This window comes from Pseudophryne corroboree (assembly GCF_028390025.1).
Source record: "Pseudophryne corroboree isolate aPseCor3 chromosome 3 unlocalized genomic scaffold, aPseCor3.hap2 SUPER_3_unloc_12, whole genome shotgun sequence".
NCBI lineage: Eukaryota > Metazoa > Chordata > Amphibia > Anura > Myobatrachidae > Pseudophryne > Pseudophryne corroboree.
In genome coordinates, this window is record NW_026967500.1 from 2,106,860 (window position 1) to 2,126,911 (window position 20,052).

The 20,052-nt window shown below is 42.1% G+C and overlaps 2 protein-coding genes across 2 annotated transcripts in view; one reads left to right on the top strand and one right to left on the bottom strand.

The window, feature by feature from the left end:
- Positions 1–20,052, top strand: part of LOC134983324 (uncharacterized) — a 509,434-nt gene that overhangs the window by 248,284 nt on the left and 241,098 nt on the right. The window lies entirely within an intron of this gene.
- Positions 10,060–20,052, bottom strand: part of LOC134983319 (gastrula zinc finger protein XlCGF17.1-like) — a 50,168-nt gene continuing 40,175 nt past the window's right edge. Inside the window, exon 2 of the mRNA XM_063949036.1 lies at positions 10,060–10,951. Coding sequence (XP_063805106.1) covers positions 10,060–10,951 — 892 coding nt within the window. The remainder of the gene's footprint in view (positions 10,952–20,052) is intronic.

Consider the following 20,052-nt stretch of genomic DNA (forward strand, 5'->3'; position numbering starts at 1 on the left):
AAAGATTTACAAGCAAAAATACACTTTAGAAGGAAGAAGAGAAACTTGCTGCAACTGGGAGAGAGTTATATGAAATGAGGAGCTGGTGCAGCTGGGAGAGAGTTAAATGAAATGAGGAGCTGGTGCAGCTGGGAGAGTTACATGAAATGAGGAGCTGGTGCAGCTGGGAGAGAGTTAAATGAACTGAGGAGCTGGTGCAGCTGGGAGAGAGTTACATGAAATGAGGAGCTGGTGCAGCTGGGAGAGAGTTATATGGAATGAGGAGCTGGTGCAGCTGGGAGAGAGTTACATGAAATGAGGAGCTGATGCAGCTGGGAGAGAGTTACATGGAATGAGGAGCTGGTCCAGCTGGGAGAGTTACATGGAATGAGGAGCTGGTGCAGCTGGGAGAGTTACATGGAATGAGGAGCTGGTGCAGCTGGGAGAGAGTTACATGAAATGAGGAGCTGGTGCAGCTGGGAGAGAGTTATATGGAATGAGGAGCTGGTGCAGCTGGGAGAGAGTTACATGAAATGAGGAGCTGATGCAGCTGGGAGAGAGTTACATGGAATGAGGAGCTGGTCCAGCTGGGAGAGAGTTACATGGAATGAGGAGCTGGTGCAGCTGGGAGAGAGTTACATGGAATGAGGAGCTGGTGCAGCTGGGAGAGTTACATGGAATGAGGAGCTGGTGCAGCTGGGAGAGAGTTACATGAAATGAGGAGCTGGTGCAGCTGGGAGAGAGTTATATGGAATGAGGAGCTGGTGCAGCTGGGAGAGAGTTACATGAAATGAGGAGCTGATGCAGCTGGGAGAGAGTTACATGGAATGAGGAGCTGGTCCAGCTGGGAGAGAGTTACATGGAATGAGGAGCTGGTGCAGCTGGGAGAGAGTTACATGGAATGAGGAGCTGGTGCAGCTGGGAGAGAGTTATATGAAATGAGGAGCTGGTGCAGCTGGGAGAGAGTTAAATGAAATGAGGAGCTGGTGCAGCTGGGAGAGTTACATGAAATGAGGAGCTGGTGCAGCTGGGAGAGAGTTAAATGAACTGAGGAGCTGGTGCAGCTGGGAGAGAGTTACATGAAATGAGGAGCTGGTGCAGCTGGGAGAGAGTTACATGGAATGAGGAGCTGGTGCAGCTGGGAGAGAGTTACATGGAATGAGGAGCTGGTGCAGCTGGGATGACCTGGAGGAAATCACAGGAACTATACTGGAGCTGCAGCAAGTAAAGAGTAAAAAGTTATCCCAAATGCTGCTTCCATGGAGCTGTCTGAGGCCGGTCGGAATGTTGATGCAGAGGAGATCCAAGCTGGGGATGAAGGAGACCTGGAGAGTTCCAGCTTAGTTGTGGAAAGCCACGGAGAGGTGGCTCTCCAGGAGAAAGTAGATCTGCTGGCGGGTCACAAATGTGGATCCGGTGGTGGCTGTGGTCTCCCAGGGTCTGGTCTAGGATTTGCAATCAACCATTGACGTTCAGGAATAATTGATGGTCTATACCTGACGTTAACTAGTTTTACAATGAAAGGTGGAGAGCCAGTTAGTTCCCCGCCATCAATAGTAGACATGGTCCAGATGTTTTTTTCCCATCATTTGCAGACTGCTGCCGCTGTACAGAGCTTATAAGCTGTCAGCCAGCAGCCCTACCTCTTACAAATAGTGTGCTGTACCAGCTGGGAACTAGATGCCCCATCCACCTCACTGAAGTGACAGGCTCAGCTGTTAGTCATGCAGCCCCACTGCATCCACTCTGTCCGTACTCTTACATACATGCCTTCCTGGGAGTGTGTCTCCTCGTATCATCATGGTTGTTAGTGTCTCTGGCATAGCTGTGTAATCATGTTTGTGTGTATGTATGCTGAGTAGTGAGTACTGCCAGCAGCAAGCCTCACAGCTCCGCTGCAGTAGAGCAGTGTGATGGGGAAGGGGTTGCGACACCAATGAGTGAAGGAATGGAGTAGTTGGATGGGACTCTGGCTGCTGCAGCCAAAGTGAAGTAAAATGAAAATAGTCATTAAACACCATACACCAGGTGGTGGGACCTAGAAGGGATTAGTGAGGGTAGGGACTCTCAAGGAAAATTGGAGTGGGATCCCACAGGTACCAAACTGGGTAAAGAGCAGCTTTTAGGAAGGAAATAGGTAAGCCAGACCCTGTGGTTGACCCTTCTTTGCCTCATGTGGGGTGGATCCTTGGACTCTCCAGTTCCTGGGGAGTCTGTGGATTCTTCTTGCCCACTACCTGGTGGTTCTGTGGTCATCTCAGGCCATGAACCTCCCAGATGCCTGGCCTCCAGATAAACATGAAATGGTCATGCAGGTGGTCCTGGGCTCTGTGAAGGAGGAGGTGGAACAAGCAAAGGAAAGTTGTGTCCCTTCTGAAGGGGCAATGGTGGACATTGTGAATGGTGAAGGGAAGGTTTTGTGGGCGAAGAGGGAGTTATTCCATAAATCCCAGAAGTATGGGTCCTCAGACTATATGATGTGCCACCATTAATGTGGCTACTGTCTTGTCCGACCAAACTTGATTTATGGGCTTTGTCATTTTTTAAAGCAGGATTAAGGCTGATTTTTTTTATTTCTGCAGTAGACTAGAATAAGCCCAAACAGTCCCACTTCCATTATACCACCTGAATGTGACGGTGACTACCGTGCCATCACTTACCTGTATGCTTACACGAAACAGAATGATGGAACACATACAAGGTTATCTTTTATCAATTTTATATTTCACTGTTTACGGCCCAATCTAAGGGTCTTAATACTTCATATGGGATACTAATAAAGTTGATACATTCCATATGGGTATTGGGAAGTACTAATAATTAAGTGTTAATACATATATATATATATATATATATATATATATATATATATATAAAAAGTGTATAAGGACACAGATCCAGTATCAAGAATTTCTGTTATTTTTGTTGGTGGGAGTGAGTGCACCCAAAGAAACTGATCCCTTTCTCTTTACCCTTTCTGTACCCTGTCCTGTGCAGGGAAAGGATACGCCATAAGAATCCTCTTGGGAATCTGCAGTTTTTTGTCTGGATTTTCCCCAGATTTTTCAAATAATTAGTTCAGTTCATGAGATGGAGGAAACGTTACCTCAGGTTTCTTCCCCTTAAACATGTGTACCCTCGTGTCAGGAACAGAGGGGTCATCTGTAATATGCAAAACATCTTTTATTGCCACAATCATATAATGAATACTTTTGGTCACCTTAGGGTGCAACCGTGCCTCATCATAGTCGACACTGGAATCAGAATCCGTGTCGGTATCAGTGTCTACTATCTGTGATAAGGGACGCTTTTGAGACCCTGACGGGCCCTGTGACTCAGCCAAATCCGTGAATTGACTCCCTGCTGTTTCCTTGGACTCAGCTTTGTCCATTCTCTTATGTAATAAGGTCACATTAGCATTTAAAATATTCCACATATCATACCAATCATGTGTCAGCGTTGCCGACGGAGACACCACAATCATCTGCTCCACCTCCTCCTTGGATGAGCCTTCCGCTTCAGACATGTCGACACACGCGTACCGACACTCACACACACACAGGGATCTATCTATAAGAGGACAGGTCCCCAACAAGGCCCTTTGGAGAGACAGAAAGAGTATGCCAGCACACACCCAGCGCCAACTGACACTGGAAACAATTCCCAGATATAGCGCTTTTATATTATGTCAATCGTATAATACACTCATTGCGCCAAAATGTGGCGTCCCCCCCTCTTTTTCAGCCCTGTATCACCGTTCTGCAGGGGAGAGTCCGGGGAGACAGCTTCTCTTCAGCACACTGTGGGGAAAATGGCGCTGGTTAGTGCTGTGCGACCAAGCTCCGCCCCCTCTAGTGGCAGGCTTCAGTCCCGCTCAAATTTACAATTAATGGCGGGGGATAAACATTCACTGACTCCGCAGCCTATATGTGTCTAATATGCCAAAAAAAGTATATATTGCTGCCCAGGGCGCCCTGCACACATCAGTGCCTGCCGTGTGTGTAACATGCGGGAGCAATGGCGCGCAGCGTTACCGCTGTGTGCTTACCTCAGTGAAGATCAGAAGCCTTCTGCCGCCTGAGACGTCTTCTTTTTTCTTATACTCACCCGGCTTCTATCTCCTGGCTCTGCAAGGAGGACGGCGGCGCGGCTCTGAGACGAATGGCAGGGGGAGACCTGCGTTCCGATCCCTCTGGAGCTAATGGTGTCCAGTAGCCTAAGAAGCAGAGCCTATATTTAAGTAGGTCTGTTTCTCTCTCCTCAGTCCCACGATGCAGGGAGCCTGTTGCCAGCAGTGCTCCCTGAAAATAAAAAAACCTAACAAAATTCTTTTATCAGAGAAACTCAGTAGAGCTCCTGTAATGCACCAATTCTCCTCTGGGCACAGAATCTAACTGAGGTCTGGAGGAGGGGCATAGAGGGAGGAGCCAGTGCACACCCATACTAAAAGTTCTTTATAGTGCCCATATCTCCTGCGGAGCCCGTCTAAACCCCATGGTCCTTACGGAGTCCCCAGCATCCTCTAGGACATAAGAGAAATAAAAGCTATAATGCAATAATTAGAAGCAAACAAAAGCTTTTATTATGAAATCATACAGAGTATCCGCACCATATAGATGTAACATACAACAAACCACTGCAGATGGAACCCGGGTGACTCTAATGCACATGATAATGTACAGGGTATATATAGATAGGATCTTGTATCTGAAAACACTCAGCACTCCTGATCAAGATGAGTGTCTGCAACAAGTTAGGCAAACTAGAAGTGAAAACACGTTCCAATGGCCGCCATATTGTCGTGTAGCAATACAGATTGTGCAAACTGGTATTAGACATTCACATTTATACAAAGCACAAGATACAAAAATAAGAATTTACTCACCGGTAATTCTATTTCTCGTAGTCCGTAGTGGATGCTGGGTACTCCGTAAGGACCATGGGGAATAGACGGGCTCCGCAGGAGACTGGGCACTCTTAAAAGAAAGATTAGGTACTATATCTGGTGTGCACAGGCTCCTCCCTCTATGCCCCTCCTCCAGATCTCAGTTAGGGAAACTGTGCCCGGAAGAGCTGACATTACTAGGAAAGGATTTGGAATCCAGGGTAAGACTCATACCAGCCACACCAATCACACCGTACAACTTATGATAAATATACCCAGGTAACAGTATGAACAACAAATGAGCCTCATTTAACAGATGGCTCATAACAATAACCCTTTAGTTACGCAATAACTATATACACGTATTGCAGAAAGTCCGCACTTGGGACGGGCTCCCAGCATCCACTACGGACTACGAGAAATAGAATTACCGGTGAGTAAATTCTTATTTTCTCTGATGTCCTAGTGGATGCTGGGTACTCCGTAAGGACCATGGGGATTATACCAAAGCTCCCAAACGGGCGGGAGAGTGCGGATGACTCTGCAGCACCGAACGAGCAAAGGCAAGGTCCTCCTGAGCCAGGGTATCAAACTGGTAGAATTTTGCAAAAGTGTTTGAACCCGACCAAGTAGCAGCTCGGCAAAGTTGTAAAGCCGAGACCCCTCGGGCAGCCGCCCAAGAAGAGCCCACCTTCCTCGTGGAATGGGCTTTTACTGATTTAGGATGCGGCAGTCCAGCCGCAGAATGTGCAAGCTGAATCGTGCTACAGATCCAGCGAGCAATAGTCTGCTTTGAAGCAGGAGCACCCAGCTTGTTGGGTTTATGCAGGATAAATAGCGAGTCAGTTTTCTGACTCTAGCCGTCCTGGAAACATAGATTTTCAGGGTCCGGACTACGTCCAGCAACTTGGAATCCTCCAAGTCCCGAGTAGCCGCAGGCACCACAATTGGTTGGTTCAAATGAAACGCTGATACCACCTTTGGGATAAATTGGGGACGAGTCCTCAATTCTGCCCTGTCCATATGGAAAATCAGATATGGGCTTTTACATGACAAAGCCGCCAACTCTGACACACGTCTAGCTGAGGCCAAGGCCAACAGCATGACCACCTTCCACGTGAGATACTTCAACTCCACGGTCTTAAGTAGCTCAAACCAATGTGATTTCAGGAAATCCAACACAACGTTGAGATCCCAAGGTGCCACTGGAGGCACAAAAGGGGGCTAAATATGCAGCACTCCCTTAACAAACGTCTGAACTTCAGGCAGTGAAGCCAGTTCTTTTTGAAAGAAAATAGACAGGGCCGAAATCTGGACTTTTATGGATCCCAATTTTAGGCCCATAGTCACTCCTGACTGTAGGAAGTGCAGAAATCGACCCAGCTGAAATTCCTCTGTTGGGGCCTTCCTGGCCGCACACCAAGCAACATATTTTCGCCATATGCGGTGATAATGTTTTGCTGTTACATCTTTCCTAGCTTTTATCAGCGTAGGAATCACTTCATCTGGAATGCCCTTTTCCGTTAGGATCCGGCGTTCAACCGCCATGCCGTCAAACGCAGCCGCGGTAAGTCTTGGAACAGACAGGGCCCCTGCTGTAGCAGGTCCTGTCGGAGCGGCAGAGGCCATGGGTCCTCTGAGATCATTTCTTGTAGTTCTGGGTACCAAGTTCTTACTCCTCTCTTTCTTATTATCCTCAGTACCTTGGGTATGAGAGGAAGAGGAGGGAACACATAAACCGACTGGTACACCCACTGTGTCACTAGTGCGTCCACAGCTATCGCCTGAGGGTCCCTTGACCTGGCGCAATATCTTTTTAGCTTTTTGTTGAGGCGGGACGCCATCATGTCCACCTGTGGCCATTCCCAACGATTTACAATCAGCTTGAAGACTTCTTGATGAAGTCCCCACTCTCCCGGGTGGAGGTCGTGCCTGCTGAGGAAGTCTGCTTCCCAGTTGTCCAGTCCCGGAATGAACACTGCTGACAGCGCTAGCACATGATTCTCTGCCCATCGAAGAATCCTTGTGGCTTCTGCCATTGCCATCCTGCTTCTTGTGCCGCCCTGGCGGTTTACATGGGCGACCGCCGTGATGTTGTCTGACTGAATCAGAACCGGTTGGTTTTGAAGCAGGGGTTCTGCTTGAATCAGGGCGTTGTAAATGGCCCTTAGTTCCAGAATATTTATGTGTAGGGAAGTCTCCTGACTCGACCACTGTCCTTGGAAGTTTCTTCCCTGAGTGACAGCCCCCCATCCTCGGAGGCTTGCATCCGTGGTCACCAGGACCCAGTCCTGTATACCGAATCTGCGGCCCTCGAGAAGATGAGCACTCTGCAGCCACCACAGCAGAGACACCCTGGCCCTCGAGGACAGGTGATCAACCGATGCATCTGAAGATGCGATCCGGACCACTTGTCTAACAGATCCCACTGGAAGATCCTTGCATGGAACCTGCCGAAGGGAATTGCTTCGTAAGAAGCTACCATCTTTCCCAGGACTCGCGTGCAGTGATGCACCGACACCTGTTTGGTTTCAGGAGGTCCCTGACCAGAGATGACAATTCCTGGGCCTTCTCCTCCGGGCGAAACACCTTCTTCTGTTCTGTGTCCAGAATCATGCCCAAGAACAGCAGACGCGTCGTAGGAATCAGCTGTGACTTTGGGATATTCAGAATCCAGCCGTGCTGTTGTAGCACTTCCCGAGATAGTGCTACGCTGACTAACAACTGCTCCTTGGACCTCGCCTTTATAAGGAGATCGTCCAAGTACGGGATAATTATAACTCCCTTCTTTCGAAGGAGTATCATCATTTCGGCCATTACCTTGGTAAATACCCTCGGAGCCGTGGACAGACCAAACGGCAACATCTGGAATTGGTCATGACAGTCCTGTACCACAAACCTGAGGTACTCCTGGTGAGGTGGGTAAATGGGGACATGCAGGTAAGCATCCTTGATGTCCAGCGACACCATAAAATCCCCCTCTTCTTGAACTTCCTTATATAAGTGTTCAAGGATTTTAAATTTAGAATGGGTCTCACCGAACCGTCTGGTTTCGGTACCACAAACATTGTGGAATAGTAACCCCTTCCTTGTTGAAGGAGGGGAACCTTGATTATCACCTGCTGAAGGTACAGCTTGTGAATAGCCGCCAGTACTACCTCCCTTTCCCTGGGAGCAGCTGGCAAGGCTGATTTGAGGTAACGGCGGGGGGGAGTCGCCTCGTACTCCAGCTTGTATCCCTGAGATACCACTTGTAGCACCCAGAGATCACCTGTGAGCGAACCCACTGGTCGCTGAAGTGCCGGAGACGCGCCCCCACCGCACAGATGTCGACATCTGTCTGCCATCTGAGGTAGCGGGCGTTTTTGAGCCCCTGATGGCCTCTGAGACGCCTGGGCAGGCGCGGGCTGAGATGCCGGCTGTCCCAAAGCTGTTACGTCATCGAACCTTTTATGTAAGGAGTTGACACTGTCGGTTAATACCTTCCACATATCCATCCACTCTGGTGTCGGCCCCGTAGGGGGCGACATCACACTTATCGGCTCCTGCTCCGCCTCCACGTAAGCCTCCTCATCAAACATGTCGACACAGCCGTACCGACACACCGCACACACAGGGAATGCTCTGACTGAGGACAGGGCCCCACAAAGTCCTCTGAGGAGACAGAGAGAGAGTAAGCCAGCACACACCAGAGCGCTATGTAACAGAGGGATTTACACTAAAAGTGAATTTTCCCCAATAGCTGCTTATATCACCTTTTTCGCCTAAATTTATGTGCCCCCCCTCTTTTTTACCCTTGTTGTAGTGTATACTGCAGGGGAGAGCCTGGGGAGCGTCCTTCCAGCGGAGCTGTGAAGAAAAAATGGCGCCGGTGTGCTGAGGGAGAAAGCCCCGCCCCTTCCGCGGCGGGCTTCTCACGCTTTTTTAATTATGTTAATGGCAGGGGATTAGGCACATATACAGTTTATAAACTGTATTATGTGCAAATTTGCCAAAAGGTATACTTATTGCAGCCCAGGGCGCCCCCTCCCCAGCGCCCTGCACCCACCAGTGACCGGAGCGTGTGGTGTACTGTGGGAGCAATGGTGCACAGCTGCAGTGCTGTGCGCTACCTTAATGAAGACCGGAGTCTTCAGCCGTTTTTCTTCTGGTTCTTCCGTCTTCTGGCTCTGCAAGGGGGACGGCGGCGCGGCTCCGGACGATCGAGGTCGGGCCCTGTGTTCGATCCCTCTGGAGCTAATGGTGTCCAGTAGCCTTAGAAGCACAAGCTAGCTGCAAGCATGTAGGTTTGCTTCTCTCCCTTCAGTCCCTCGTAGCAGTGAGTCTGTTGCCAGCAGATCTCACTGAAAATAAAAAACCTAAGAAATACTTTCTTTTCTAGTAAGCTCAGGAGAGCCCACTAGGTGCATCCAGCTCTGGCCGGGCACAGATTCTAACTGAGGTCTGGAGGAGGGGCAGAGAGGTAGGAGCCAGTGCACATCAGATATAGTACCTAATCTTTCTTTTAAGAGTGCCCAGTCTCCTGTTGAGCCCGTCTATTCCCCATGGTCCTTACGGAGTACCCAGCATCCACTAGGACATCAGAGAAATAAACAGCAGAAAAAAGACCTAAGCATTTGGGATGTATTATTTAGGAACTAAATAGAGGTACATTAATGAAAAGCGTGAGTAACAGTCATCAGTCTGCTTGTGAAGGTCTCTAGAGTGGAGGGCTCTTGGACTGTGCAAGGCAGTGAGTTCCATGGTCAGGGCTGCAAAGCTAAACGTTCAACCCTTAAATGAATGACAGATTCTTGGTACTGCTGGTGACAGTCCTTCATCTGTAGAAGTAAGCAAGCGGGGCAGTAAGGAGGCAGAAGCTGCTTCTAGTACCTTGGACCATGTAATGCTGGGCTGGCATCATCCACCCCTGGCGCTCAGCTAGACAACCATTTAGGATTGGTATTAGGTTCTCTTTACATGGAGCAAAAAGCAGGTCATCTGCATAGCAGTGGTAGACCAGGCCATGATGTCTGATTATATAACCCATGGTAGCATGTATATTTTATAAAGCATAGGAGATAGGATTGACCATTGAGTAACATTGCACGAGTGATAATTATACTCCAGAAGATTTAAATCGTCCCGTACTCGGGTAATGTCTAATATGTTCAACAAGAGCGGATTTATTTATCTCTCAGCATGAAAATGGCTTCTCACCTGTGAAATCGCTGATGTTTAACAAGAACTGATTTCCATGCAAAACATTTCCCACACTCAGAACAGAAGTACGGCTTCTTACCTGTGTGACTTCTCTGATGTGTAACAAGATCTGATTTCTGTGTAAAACATTTCCCACACTCAGCACAGGAATATGGCTTCTCACCTGTGTGACTTCTCTGATGTGTAACAAGATCTGATTTCCGTGGAAAACATTTCCCACACTCAGCACAGGAAAATAACTTCTCACCTGTGTGACTCCTCTGATGTGTAACAAGATTTGATTTATATGCAAAACATTTCCCACACTCAAAACAGGAATATGGCTTCTCACCTGTGTGACTTTTCTGATGTGTAACAAGATATGATTTCGATGCAAAACATTTCCCACACTGAGAACAGGAATATGGCTTCTCACCTGTGTGACTCCTCTGATGTGTAACAAGATTTGATTTCCATGCAAAACATTTCCCACACTCAAAACAGAAGTACGGCTTCTCACCTGTGTGACTTCTCTGATGTGTAACAAGATCTGATTTCCGTGGAAAACATTTCCTACACTCAGCACAGGTATATGGCTTTTCACCTGTGTGACTTCTCTGATGTGTAACAAAAGCTGATGTCTGTGCAAAACATTTCCCACACTCAGAACAGGAATATGGCTTCTCACCTGTGTGACTTCTCTGATGTGTAATAAGTTCTGATTTCCGTGGAAAACATTTCCTACACTCAGAACAGGAATATGGCTTTTCACCTGTGTGACTTCTCTGATGTGTAACAAGAGCTGATTTGTGTGTAAAACATTTCCCACACTCAGAACATATCAGTGGCCTCTCACTTGCCTTAGCTGGCTGATGGGTAATACGCTTTGTATTCTGTGTAAAACATTTGGCATCTACAGAACAGGGAAACACTGTATCTACTCTCAGAGCTGTAACAGATGCACCAATATCAGAGTGATCAGGAGAACATTTCCCAGGATCAGAGGTAGCAGCTGATAGAGCTGGATGTATAATTGGGGTAATGGGGTTATCTCCTGGAGAATCAGGTCTACTATCATTATCTTTTATGTCACAATCCGGGGATACCATTTGATGTCCTTCTGTGATATTCCTGCTTGTGTGTCCATCTGCTGGAAATAAAATACATTAAAATATAAAATGAGTAGACGAGACCCAGGGTGTTACAGGTTACAATATATAATTCTATAACTGACATTTTTTACCTGTAATCATTAAAAAACAAAAAAGCTAGGATGCTTAGACTGGAGCTTGGTCATGTCGGATTACTAGAGGTGACACGGACGCTTGTGTGGGATTACTAGAAGTGACACGGACGCTTGTGTGGGATGACTAGAGGTGACATGGACGCTCACGTGGGATTACTAGAGGTGACATGGGCACTCATGTGGGATTACTAGAGGTGACATGGACGCTCATGTCTGATTACTAGATGTGACATGGATGCTCATGTGGGATTACTAGAGGTGACATGGACGCTCATGTGGGATTACTAGAGGTGACTTGGACGTTCATGTGGGATTAATAGAGGTGACATGGACGCTCATGTGGGATTACTAGAGGTGACATGGACGCTCATGTGGGATTACTAGAGGTGACACGGATGCTCATGTGGGATTACTAGAGGTGACACGGACGCTTGTGTGGGATGACTAGAGGTGATACGGACGCTCATGTGGGATTACTAGAGGTGACATGGACGTTCATGTGGGATTACTAGAGGTGATATGGACGCTCATGTGGGATTACTAGAGGTGACATGGGCGCTCATGTGGGATTACTAGAGGTGACATGGACGCTCATGTGGGATTACCAGAGGTGACATGGGCGCTCGTGTGGGATTACTAGAGGTGACACGGACACTCATGTGGGATTACTAGAGGTGACATGGACGCTCATGTGGGATTACTAGAGGTGACATGGATGCTCGTGTGGGATTACTAGAGGTGACATGGACACTCATGTGGGATTACTAGAGGTGACATGGGTGCTCATGTGGGATTACTAGAGGTGACATGGATGCTCGTGTGGGATTACTAGAGGTGACATGGACACTCATGTGGGATTACTAGAGGTGACATGGGCTTTGCAATAATAAAACAGCAAAGAAGAGAAAGTGCTGTCCTGTTTGCGCACTAATAAATAATATATAACCTTTATTAAGTACAGTAAAGTATGTAAACTAAATCAGTGATATATAAAACACAAAAGTAAATGTATAAAGGTGAATAAAGTAATAAAAAAAACAAGTGTATTTGTTGTTAAACATCGGCATGTATATTATATTGGGTGTTAATTGATTCAGTGCTGGTAATCCTGTTCAGTAAGAATATATTAATATATTACACTCATACGAGGACGGGCTAAATTACACATTCAATCATATTGTAGCAGCGTTTCCTCCAGCGGTAATCTCAATGTAACATCATACTATATGTATAAACACTTTATGGGGGGGGGGGGGGTTTCAGTTCATCGCAAAAAATTCCCTATCCATTTAGCCGCAAATAGTGCTGAAAATTCTCCATAGGTTTTACTGCTAAGTTTTTTTATTTTGCGCACTGAGCAGTTGTGTGGTGTTAGGAGGAACTCATTTAAAAAGCCTTTTTAAATGTTTACTACTGTATTATCTTACTGACCTATAATTTCTCACTGTATTGTCTTACTGACCTATAGATTCTTACTATATTGTGTTTCTGACCTATAGTTTCTTACTGTATTGTCGTATTGACCTAGTTTCCTAATGTAATATCTTACTGACCTATAGTTTCCTTCCATATTGTCTTACTGACCTATAGTTTCTTACTGTATTGTCTTACTGACCTACAGTTTCTTACTGTATTGTCTTACTGACCTATAGCTTCTTACTGAATTGTCTTACTGACCTATAGTTTCTTACTGTACTGTCTTACTTAAAGTTTCCTACTATATTGTCTTACTGACCTATAGTTTCCTACTGTACTGTTTTAGTGACCTATAGTTTCCTTTTGTATTGTTTTACTGACCTATAGTTTCCTACGGTATTGTCTTACTGACCTATAGTTTCCTACTGTATTGTCTTACTGACCTATAATTTCTTACTGTATTGTCTTAATGACCTAGTTTCCTCATGTATTGACTTACTGACCTACAGTTTCCTACCGTGTTGTCTTAATGACCTATAGTATCCTTCCATATTGTCTTACTGGCCTATAGTTTCTTACTGTATTGTCTTAATGACCTATAGTTTCTTACTGTATTGTCTTACTTACCTATAGTTTCATTCTGTATTGTTTTACAGACCAAGTCTCCTTCTGTATTGTCATACTGACCTATACTTTCTTAATGTATTGTCTTACTGACCTAGCTTCTTACTTCATTATCTTACTGACCTATAGATTACTACTGTATTGTCTTACTGACCTATAGTTTCCTACTGTATTTTCATAATGACCTATAGATTCCTACTGTATTGTCTTACAGACTTATTGTTTCTTCTGTATTGTCTTACTAACCTATAGTCTCCTGTGGTATTGTCTTAGTGACCTAGTTTCCTACTGTATTGTGTTACTGACCTATAGTATCTTACTGTAATATCTTACCTACCTATAGTCTTCTTCTGTATTGTCTTTCTGACCTATAGATTACTACTGTATTGTCTTACTGACTTATAGTTTCTTCTGTATTGTCTTCCTGACCTATAGTTTCCTACTGTATTGTACTACTGACCTATAGTTTCCTTTTCTATTGACTTACTTACCTATAGTTTCCTTCTGTATTGTCTTAATGACCTATAGTTTCTTAATGTATTGTCTTACTGACCTATAGTTTCTTACTGTATTGTCTTTCTGACGTATAGTTTCTTACTGTATTGTCTTACTGACCTATAGTTTCTTAATGTATTGTCTTACTGACCTATAGTTGACTACTGTATTGTCTTACTGATGTATAGTTTCCTTTTGTCTTACTGACCTATAGTTTCCTATTGTATTGTCTTACTGACCTATAGTTTCTTACTGTATTGCGATTCTGACCTATAGTTTCTTACTGTATTGTCTTATTGACCTATAGTTTCCTAATGTATTGCCTTACTGACCTATAGTTTTCTACTGTGTTGTCTTACTGACCTATAGTTTCCTTTCATATTGTCTTACTGGCCTATAGTTTCTTACTGCATTGTCTTACTGACCCATAGTTTCTTACTGTATTGTCTTACTTATAGTTTCCTACTGTATTGTCTTACTTACCTATAGTTTCCTTCTGTATTGTTTTCCTTACCTAGTGTCCTTCTGTATTGTCATACTGACCTATACTTTCTTGATGTATTGTCTTACTGACCTACAGTTTCTTACTTCATTATCTTACTGACCTATAGATTACTACTGTATTGTCTTACTGACCTATAGTTTCCTACTGTATGTCTTACTGACCTATAGATTCCTACTGTATTGTCTTTCTGACCTATAATTTCTTACTGTATTGTCTTATTGACCTAGTTTCCTAATGTATTGACTTACTGACCTACAGTTTCCTACCGTGTTGTCTTAATGACCTATAGTTTCCTTCCATATTGTCTTACTGGCCTATAGTTTCTTACTGTATTGTCTTAATGACCTATAGTTTCTTACTGTATTGTCTTACTTATAGTTTCCTACTGTATTGTCTTACTTACCTATAGTTTCATTCTGTATTGTTTTACAGACCAAGTCTCCTTCTGTATTGTCTTACTGACCTATAGCTTCCTACTGTATTGTCTTAGTCACCTATAGTTTCCTACTGTATTGTCTTACTGACCTATAGTTTCCTTTTGTATTGTCTTATTACCTATAGTTTCCTTCTGTATTGTCTTACTTACCTATAGTTTCATTCTGTATTGTTTTACAGACCAAGTCTCCTTCTGTATTGTCTTACTGACCTATAGCTTCCTACTGTATTGTCTTAGTCACCTATAGTTTCCTACTCTATTGTCTTACTGACCTATAGTTTCCTTTTGTATTGTCTTACTTACCTATAGTTTCCTTCTGTATTGTCTTACTGACCTATAGTTTCTCACTGTATTGTCTTTCTGACCTATAGTTTCTTACTGTGTTGTCTTACTGAACTATAGTTTTCTAGTGTATTGTCTTAATGACTTATAGTTTTCTACAGTGTTGTCTTACTGCCCTATAGATTTGTACTGTATTGTCTTACTGACTTACATTTTCTTACTGTATTGTCTTACTGACCTATAGTTTCCTTTTGTATTGTTTCACTGACCTATAGATTCCTACTGTATTGTCTTACTGACCTATAGTTTCTTAAGGTATTAGCTTACTTACCTATAATTTCCTTCTGTAATGTCTTACTGACCTAGTCTCCTTCTATATTGTCTATCTGACCTATAGTTTCTTACTGTATTGTCTTACTGAACTAGTTTCCTAATGTATTGTCTTACTGAACTATAGTTTCCTAATGTATTGTCTTACTGACTTATAGTTTTCTAATGTGTTGTCTTACTGACCTATAGTTTCTTACTGCATTGTCTTACTGACCTACAGTTTCTTACTGCATTGTCTTAATGACCTATAGTTTTTTACTGTATTGTCTTACTGACCTATAGTTTCCTACTTCATTATCTTACTGACCTATAGATTACTACTGCATTGTCTTACTGACCTACAGTTTCTTACTGTATTGTTTTACTGACCTATAGTTTCCTAATGTATTGTTTTAATGACTTAGAGTTTTCTACTGTGTTGTCTTACTGACCTATAGTTTTGTACTATATTGTCTTACTGACCTACAGTTTCTTACTGTTTTGTCTTAATGACCCATAGTTTCTTACTGTATTGTCTTACTGACCTATAGTTTCAAACTGCATTGTCTTACTGATATATAGTTTTCATCCATATTGTCTTACTGACCTATAGTTTCTTACTGTATTGTTTTACTGACCTAGTTTCCTACTGTATTGTCTTACTGACCTACAGTTTCCTACTGTATTGTCTTTCTGACCAATAGTTTCTTACTGTATTGTCTGACTGACCTATCATTTCCTAATCCTACTGTATTGTCTTACTGACCTACAGTTTCCTACTGTATTGTCTTAATGACCTATAGTTTCTTACTGTATTGTCTTACAGACTTATAGTTTCTTCTGTATTGTCTTAGTGACCTATAGTCTCCTACTGTATTGTCTTAGTGACCTATAGTTTCCTGCTGTATTGTATTACTGACCTATAGTTACCTTTTGTATTGTCTTACCTATAGTTTCCTTCTGTATTGTCTTAATGACCTATAGTTTCTTAATGTATTGTCTTACTGACCTATAGTTTCATACTGTATTGTCTTATTGACCTATAGTTTCTTAATGTATTGTCTTACTGACCTATAGTTTCCTACTGTATTGTCTTAATTACCTATAGTTTTTTACTGTATTGTCTTACAGACTTATAGTTTCTTCTGTATTGTCTTAGTGACCTATAGTCTCCTACTGTATTGTCTTACTGACCTATAGTTTCATACTGTATTGTGTTTCTGACCTATAGTTTCTTAATGTATTGTCTTACTGACTTACAGTTTATTCTGTATCGTCTTACTGAACTATAGTTTCCTACTGTATTGTCTTACTGACTTATAGTTTACTACTGTATTGTCTTACTGACCTAGTTTCCTTCTGTATTGCCTTACTGACCTATAGTTTCCTTCTGTATTGTCTTACTGACATATGGTTCCTTAATGTATTGTCTTACTGACCTATAGTTTCTTACTGACCTATAGTTTCCTACTGTATTGTCTTACTGACCTATAGTTTCCTACTGTATTGTCTTACTGACCTATAGTTTCCTTTTGTATTGCCTTACTGACCTATAGTTTCCTTCTGTATTGTCTTACTGACATATAGTTCCTTAATGCATTGTCTTACTGACCTACAGTTTCTTACTGACCTATAGTTTCCTACTGTATTGTCTTACTAACCTATAGTTTCTTAATGTATTGTCTTACTGACCTATAGTATCTTACTGTATTGTCTTTCTGACCTATAGTTTCTTACTGTATTTTCTTTCTGACTTATAGTTTCTTACTGTATTATCTTACTGTACTATAGTTTCCTACTGTATTGTCTTAGTGACCTATAGTTTCCTACTGTATTGTCTTACTGACCTATAGTTTCTCACTGTATTGTCTTTCTGAACTATAGTTTCCTAATGTATTGTCTTAATGACTTATAGTTTTCTACTGTGTTGTCTTACTGACCTATAGTTTCTTACTGTATTGTCTTTCTGACCTGTAGTTTCTTAATGTATTGTCTTACTGACCTATAGTTTCTTACTGTATTGTTTTACTGACTTGTAGTTTCCAAATGTATTGTTTTAATGACTTATAGTTTTCTACTGTGTTGTCTTACTGACCTATAGTTTCGTACTGTATTGTCTTACTGACCTACAGTTTCTTACTGTATTGTCTTAATGACCTAAAGTTTCTTACTCTATTGTCTTACTGACCTATAGATGCCTACTGTATTGTCTACGTGACCTATAGTTCCCTACTGTATTGTCTTACTGACCTATAGTTTCCTTTTGTATTGTTTCACTGACCTATAGATTCCTACTGTATTGTCTTACTGACCAATGGTTTCTTAAGGTATTAGCTAACTTACCTTTAATTTCCTTCTGTGTTGTCTTACTGACCTAGTCTTCTTCTATATTGTCTTACTGATCTATAGTTTCTTACTGTATTGTCTATCTGACCTATAGTTTCTTACTGTATTGTCTTACTGAACTATAGTTTGCTAATGTATTGTCTTACTGACTTATAGTTATCTACTGTGTTGTCTTACTGACCTATAGTTTCTAACTGTATTGTTTTACTGACCTACAGTTTCTTACTGTATTGTCTTAATGACCTATAGTTTCTTACAGTAATGTCTTACTGACCTATAGTTTCCTACTTCATTATCTTACTGACCTATAGATTACTACTGCATTGTCTTACTGACCTACAGTTTCTTACTGTATTGTCTTAATGACCTATAGTTTCTTACTGTATTGTCTTAATGACCTATAGTTTCTTACTGTATTGTCTTACTGACCTATAGTTGCCTACTGTATTGTCTTACTGACCTATAGTTTCCTTTTGTATTGTTTCACTGACATATAGATTCCTACTGAATTGTCTTACTGACCAATGGTTTCTTAAGGTATTAGCTAACTTACCTATAATTTCCTTCTGTATTGTCTTACTGACCTAGTCTCCTTCTATATTGTCTTACTGACCTATAGTTTCTTACTGTATTGTCTTACTGAACTATAGTTTGCTAATGTATTGTCTTACTGACTTATAGTTTTCTACTGTGTTGTCTTACTGACCTATAGTTTCTTACTGTATTGTCTTACTGACCTATAGTTTCGTACTGTATTGTCTTACTGACCTACAGTTTCTTACTGTATTGTCTTAATGACCTAAAGTTTCTTACTCTATTGTCTTACTGACCTATAGATGCCTACTGTATTGTCTACGTGACCTATAGTTCCCTACTGTATTGTCTTACTGACCTATAGTTTCCTTTTGTATTGTTTCACTGACCTATAGATTCCTACTGTATTGTCTTACTGACCAATGGTTTCTTAAGGTATTAGCTAACTTACCTTTAATTTCCTTCTGTGTTGTCTTACTGACCTAGTCTTCTTCTATATTGTCTTACTGATCTATAGTTTCTTACTGTATTGTCTATCTGACCTATAGTTTCTTACTGTATTGTCTTACTGAACTATAGTTTGCTAATGTATTGTCTTACTGACTTATAGTTATCTACTGTGTTGTCTTACTGACCTATAGTTTCTAACTGTATTGTTTTACTGACCTACAGTTTCTTACTGTATTGTCTTAATGACCTATAGTTTCTTACAGTAATGTCTTACTGACCTATAGTTTCCTACTTCATTATCTTACTGACCTATAGATTACTACTGCATTGTCTTACTGACCTACAGTTTCTTACTGTATTGTCTTAATGACCTATAGTTTCTTACTGTATTGTCTTAATGACCTATAGTTTCTTACTGTATTGTCTTACTGACCTATAGTTGCCTACTGTATTGTCTTACTGACCTATAGTTTCCTTTTGTATTGTTTCACTGACATATAGATTCCTACTGAATTGTCTTACTGACCAATGGTTTCTTAAGGTATTAGCTAACTTACCTATAATTTCCTTCTGTATTGTCTTACTGACCTAGTCTCCTTCTATATTGTCTTACTGACCTATAGTTTCTTACTGTATTGTCTTACTGAACTATAGTTTGCTAATGTATTGTCTTACTGACTTATAGTTTTCTACTGTGTTGTCTTACTGACCTATAGTTTCTTACTGTATTGTCTTACTGACCTATAGTTTCTTACTGTATTGTCTTACTGACCTATAGTTTCAAACTGCATTGTCATGTCTAAGTGATTTATAGTTTTCATCCATATTGTCTTACTGACCTATAGTTTCCTACTGTATTGTATTACTGACAGTTTCCTACTGTATTGTCTTACTGACCTACAGTTTCCTACTGTATTGTCTTTCTGACCAATAGTTTCTTACTGTATTGTCTGTCTGACCTATCATTTCCTAATCCTACTGTATTGTCTTACTGACCTACAGTTTCCTACTGTATTGTCTTAATGACCTATAGTTTCTTACTGTATTGTCTTACAGACTTATAGTTTCTTCTGTATTGTCTTACTGACCTACAGTTTCTTACTGCATTGTCTTAATGACCTATAGTTTTTTACTGTATTGTCTTACTGACCTATAGTTTCCTACTTCATTATCTTACTGACCTATAGATTACTACTGCATTGTCTTACTGACCTACAGTTTCTTACTGTATTGTTTTACTGACCTATAGTTTCCTAATGTATTGTTTTAATGACTTAGAGTTTTCTACTGTGTTGTCTTACTGACCTATAGTTTCGTACTATATTGTCTTACTGACCTACAGTTTCTTACTGTTTTGTCTTAAT